This window comes from Delphinus delphis, chromosome 14 (assembly GCF_949987515.2).
Source record: "Delphinus delphis chromosome 14, mDelDel1.2, whole genome shotgun sequence".
Classification (NCBI taxonomy): domain Eukaryota; kingdom Metazoa; phylum Chordata; class Mammalia; order Artiodactyla; family Delphinidae; genus Delphinus; species Delphinus delphis.
In genome coordinates, this window is record NC_082696.1 from 47,470,495 (window position 1) to 47,476,494 (window position 6,000).

Below are 6,000 nucleotides of genomic sequence, written 5' to 3' on the forward strand. Positions count from 1 at the left end.
TTGAAATTTCGTTTTAGAAACGGGATCCTTTCACAGTCAAATATTCTAAAAATTGTTCCTGTGCACAGATTCCGATGGAATGCTACCAAGTTCTCCCTAGGGCTCTTGGAGCACCTGCTGCTCACTCAGCACCTGGTGCAGAAACGTTACCCAAGTGCCAGGCAGTGCTTAGGGCTGGAGGGTGCAGGGGGAGGTGACGATGAATAAGGAAGGTCGGCAGGTGATGTGATGTGACGCCTCCTAAAGTGGCACGGGAGTGTCATTACAGGGAGAGTATGAACACATCTGTGACACTGTTTTTAAGTGTTTACGCTGGTTGACCGTACGCAGTAACCTGGCCCTGCAGCTGTGCTAGAGCTCACGTGCGGCAGGTCACAGCCCCGCCATGCAGCAGATGCCTTTTATCCATCCAAGTCCTCACCCCTGCTGGACAGGAAGAAAAGAGAAACAGGCATCCAGGGACAGCAGTCATCTCAAATTAGGGGTAGCCTTGACCATTTTCCTTCAGAGTTGCTGTAGGTAGGAAGTTACTGAAAATACCGTGTCTTTGTTCTTTGTCCATTCTGACTGACATTTTTTCAATGCTTGATTAATGATCTTTATAGACACTAAGACTGTGTTTTGTTATTTCCCAAGGGTTGTAATTATGCTCAGAAATCCAGGGTCTTGTAGAGGTGCGTGGGAAGGGTCTCCTGCAGTTGCCATTTCAAAACAGGGTCTTGGGTTTCTCTTTTTGTGCATGTGGGTGGCACTTTTAACACAAACCCACCAGTCCCTGTCATCTCTGGAGGGAAGAAAAATAACCTGCAATTCAAATCTGATCGTTTTTCAGGAGTGAAGGAGATGGATTAGGGATGGAATCAGGAATAGATTGAAAGGGAATTAGATGAGGCTAGGGAAAACGACACAGGGTGAGGCTAAGGATGGAGTCGGACGTGAGGAGGATTCACGGGCAGAGGAGCTGATGCTGTTGCATTTTTGCAAATGAACGTCAAAAACATTTCCTTCCCTTGATCTCATTTCAAGGTGGTACTTTGGAAAACTTGGCCGAAAAGATGCTGAGCGACAGCTTTTGTCCTTTGGAAACCCAAGAGGTACCTTTCTTATCCGTGAGAGTGAAACCACCAAAGGTAAGATAACGAGTTGAAGAACGTGGCTTGTCATTCAAATCTGTGGATTAGTCAGAGGGGATGAAAGGCTTATCTCTAACGTACAAGGGTGTTTAAATGGCACATATCCTCCCTGTCTTGTGAGCAGAGTCCTATATTCAGTTTCCCCTCCAGGCTCTAGAACTGCAGACAGTTCCAAAAGGACTACAGAGGCTCAAAACCAAGACCTTCCCCCCGGAAACAGGGCTGGGACCGCTTCTCTCCTCCACGCATGCAAGATCATAGAATCTTCAGAAGTCCTTTAGAAGTAGGATTTTCTGAAACTCTTAGTTCCTCAGGCACCAATCACACAGGTTGTTTTTTGCATTTCTTTTGTTTTTTCCAAAACTGAGGACTTCTTTTCCTCCATCTGCTGGCCTTCTCATTATGTAACAACTCCTTAGAACCCAATAGACGAGCTGGGCCAAAGAAAAAGCAGTGGCCTTCTAGCTTGACATACCAGACACTAGTTATCTGCTACTGTGAAAAGTGTTCTGAAGCAAGAATTGGAAGCTCAGTTCTAGAGAAACAGTCCTTAGATTTCTTCAGTACACGCCACCCCTGCCTCTGTGATGCCCTGTGGGTAACGGAGACTAGGGCAGCGATCTCAGCCGTGAACATCTGTGCTTCCCTTCATCTTGCCCGGGGGGAGTTGGGTCTATGCCATGTTCACCAGCACAAGTGTGCTGAATAGAGTAGCACAGGGAAAAAGCCAGAGAGCTTTCCTTCTCAAGGGTAGAATCATTTTATTGCTAATATCTTCTGACATTTGCAGGAAAAGGGTGTTTTCTTCCTATGTTACTGAGTGGAAGTGTGTGTGTGTGTGTGTGTGTGTCTGTCTGTCTGTCTCCTCTTGATAATTATTAATCAGAATACTCAAGTAAATGAGACCCAAAAAACAAATTGGTACTCAAAATGATTGGAGCTGCTAATGCTTTGCACATTTCCCAGGTGCCTATTCACTTTCTATTCGTGACTGGGATGATATGAAAGGAGACCATGTCAAACATTATAAAATTCGCAAACTTGACAACGGTGGATACTATATTACCACCCGGGCCCAGTTTGAGACACTTCAGCAGCTTGTACAACATTACTCAGGTAACCTGAATTCTAACTGACTGCTAACCATTTGGATGCTGGAGGGTAGGGGTGGGCCCAGAGCGGGAAAGGGGAAAGAGGTACAACGAATATATACAAAGGCACTAGGAAAATACTTTTCTTTGCTAGCCGTTCAAGGTGGGGCTTGGCCAAATAGGTTCTATCACTGTTTTTTCCTCCATAGTTATTATTAGTTCCAAATGTTTGTCAAAAGATTATACCATTCAAGTTCCCCAAGTAGAAAGCAACAGGTTAAATTTTAAAAGCTGTTTGTTTTTTTGTCTTCATCTTGAAATCCTTGGAAGTTATCTCTTCCTGTTCCCCTGCAGAATATAATTCAGGAGCTGTGAAAGGAAGAGGGTGTGGTCTCCAGGGGAGCACTTCCACGGGGCCTCCTAGAGGGTGTGCTGTGTTTCTACCATTACTTTACACTCAGCGCTGTAGCGGGAATGGCCGCACATGCATTTCATCGTCATGACTAGATGACTTTCGCAATCTATTTATCATGTTCTACTTCCCCACCAATACTTCCATTTCCTAACTAGACTTAGACATATATGATCCACAGCTCCTAAATCTGTTACAGCTGTTGTATTAAATTAAACTTTTAAACAGTAGATCAGTCTCTGTCCTAACACCCAGACATCACCACTAGTCTGTTGTTCCTAGAAACATACAATTATTAGGTATTTAGGTGTGTGATTTGTACATTTTATTAAAGAAGGTGGTTTTATGTGCAGTTGTTAGGATGATTGCTTTCTTTCCTAGATTAGCAAGTCAGTCCCACTATATCAATATGTACACACCAATAGATAGGGGTATGCATGTACAGATAGAGATCTATGGCCCGTTAAACCCAATAGTTTTTTGTGTGATCCATTATATACATTTTATATTATTCTTCAGGACAATGACGAGACTCCAAAATAGTACATGGCTTGACTTCAACTATTGCTCTATGCTCATTCATTTAACAATATGTGTGTATAATTTTTTAGCACCAAAAAAAAGCATTTTTTTGAAAATGGCAATAAATGTCTATCTGTTGATCCTGGGCAGTAATGAACAAATGAAAACATTAATAACACTTGAAGTACTTGTTGATTAGGGCAGGGGGTATCTTTTGTCTATGTGGATTCTAATGAAATACTTGGGAGAAATGGAGCAGAATATCTCCCTGCGCTTAAGTGGTATACTCAGAATGCCTGCATGTTGTAAGGATTTTTCAAATGCCTAAATATATTTCATTACAGCCAAACATCAGCTGGATCCCCAGGGTTTGGATCATTTGAAAATATTGTGTTGGAAAGGGCACCTTAATAACATCATAAAGCTGGAAGGAGAGAAGGGATATGAAAAGCAATAGACATTCTTTAATCTCAAAAAAAATCCATCTTGAGACAGATTTGTTTTTATATTGGCTTTTCCTCTTCCCTCTTTCTCTCCCTCACACAATAAAACGCCTTTGAAATATTGACACATAAATAATTTCCTGCCTTAATGTCTCCGAACCTGATTCTATCAAAAAAGAAAGGAATAAAAAGGCACTTGCAGCTGGTTCCTGGAGAAAAGGCCGCAACACCACATTTTATTTCCCTGGATTTGAGGGGTCTCTGGTGGGGTATGGCTGGTGAGGCTCTGTCCGCCTCAAGCCAGGCACTCTGCAGCTTTTGTTACTGCCCTGATTCCTTATCCATTGTCACCTTTCTCACCTGACTGATGTTTAACTGGGCATTTAGACAATTTTCCCTTACCACTGCTAGGTTCTAAAAGGCTTTTTCTTTAAAGAGAGAGAGACAAAAAGGAAAAAAAATCTTCCAAATAACCTATTAGTGATAACGACTTTTTCCCTTCCTCTTTTTCATAGGAAATAGAGTTCTCTCGCATCCTTGAGTTTCTGCAAATTTTAGTTTCCATTCTTTCTCGTTTCAAACCAGACTCCTAAATTATACATCGGAGACTGTTATAAAGATTTTTTTAAGGGAAAATAATCAAAAAAGCAAGAGTTTCTGACTGGTAGAATAGAGTCAGTTCAAACTGCCAAGGAAATCGCTAGAGAAATATGACCTCTTTTTTCCCTTGCCAGGTATAATTTTCAGCCTTACTAGTTTATAACAGTCTAATGTTCTGTACAAGAATCCTGTACTGAAGTTACAATTTTAAGTATATTCATAGCAAAGAGAATCCCCAAACCCTAGATATTAGACAGGGGCAAAAGACAGTTGTGCTGACATTCTGTGGTCCAGATGTGCCTTTTGAAATCAGCGGAGGTATTTGCAGAGTTCCGGAAGCCATGTTATTAGCACGTTGGGCTGAAAACATTTTTCTTATTCAGTGAGCACAGAAACCAAAGCGGTCTGTATCTGTATATACATATAGACTCTATTAGACCTGGGGGTATGCAGTCATCCAAATATAAAACGTCCTCTATTCTACCTCCAACAAACATGTTTCAGCGTGTGGTGTCTAATCTTCCAAGACATGTGTAGTTCTCTGCTGACATAGCACTGTTTTGAGTAACGCTGTGTGCTGGCTGGGTTTGTGCACCTGTAAGTGTTGTTTCATGTGTTTGCTTTTCTTTTCCCCTCCTGCTGCTGTCCCTGCCCCACCAGAGAGAGCCGCAGGCCTCTGCTGCCGCCTAGTAGTTCCCTGTCACAAAGGGATGCCAAGGCTTACCGATCTATCTGTCAAAACCAAAGATGTCTGGGAAATCCCTCGAGAATCCCTGCAGTTGATCAAGAGACTGGGAAATGGGCAGTTTGGGGAAGTATGGATGGGTATGCTGAGACTCCATTACTCTATTACTAGCTTTCTTGTTTGGGAAGTCCCAAACATCAAAGATGGAAGGTGAAAATAGAGACTTTTTGGCCAAGAGGAACATGTGAATTACTAATAATTTTGATTTTGATTTCAGAATTCTGGTCAAGATTGGAAAATGGCTCAAATGATACTACTATATGAGCCTCAATTCATAAACCAGTAAATGCTACAAGGAATATTCTAGCCTGCACCAAATGCCTTCATTTCCAACTGCAAATGTTTGTGAAATGAACTCGGTGTCACCCTGAAGGGCACGTCACCTCCCATCTTTCCTAGTGCATGCATGATTATGGATTATAAGGACTGTGTTTTCTTTATTAATTCCCTTTCCTGTAGAGAAAGCTGATGGTTTGTGTTTTAACTTAACTGTGATTGCATCGAGTTGTACCCCACAAACTTCTGGATTGGCTAAAGATGCTTGGGAAGTTGCACGTGATTCCTTGTTTCTGGAGAAGAAGCTGGGTCAGGGGTGTTTCGCTGAAGTGTGGCTTGGTAAGGCAGAGGGCACATTTTGTTTTGGCTGCATCTCAAAGCCAGTTAAAAGAACAGTTTTAAACAAAAACATATACAGCCGTTGGGACCAAGTCGCTTAACCTGGATAGCTAGACGGGCACAGGCCATCCAGATTATACCCTTCTATCCTACTTCATGTGGTTAATTAAGGTACGCACAGAACAGGAAACCAGTACAATAAGACTCTGGTGTTTCCTTTTCCTCAGATGTGGGAAGGTAAGATTCTATAGCTGGCTAATACAGGGGAAGACCATGGACTTTTTTTGCTCAGTAGCCTGGATTTGAAGCTTTTTCTAGCTGATTAACCATGGGCAAGGGGCTTATTTAATCTCCTTGAACCTCAGTTTCCTCATCTGTAAAGTTGGAATAATACCTGCATCTTAGGATTGTCTTGAGAATTTCATGGAGAGTATGTTTA

At 42.1% G+C, this 6,000-nt stretch overlaps 1 protein-coding gene across 7 annotated transcripts in view; it reads left to right on the forward strand.

Moving 5' to 3' along the window:
• FYN (FYN proto-oncogene, Src family tyrosine kinase) overlaps positions 1 to 6,000 on the forward strand; it is a 208,261-nt gene that overhangs the window by 167,504 nt on the left and 34,757 nt on the right. For 6 of the 7 annotated variants that reach the window (XM_060030067.1, XM_060030065.1, XM_060030070.1 and 3 more), the window contains 3 exons: positions 1,027 to 1,130; positions 2,100 to 2,249; positions 4,862 to 5,026. In XM_060030067.1, the coding sequence (XP_059886050.1) occupies positions 1,027 to 1,130; positions 2,100 to 2,249; positions 4,862 to 5,026 (419 nt within the window). Of the gene's footprint in view, positions 1 to 1,026; positions 1,131 to 2,099; positions 2,250 to 4,861; positions 5,027 to 5,405; positions 5,562 to 6,000 lie in introns of all 7 variants that reach the window. The other variant, XM_060030071.1, reaches the window with a different exon arrangement.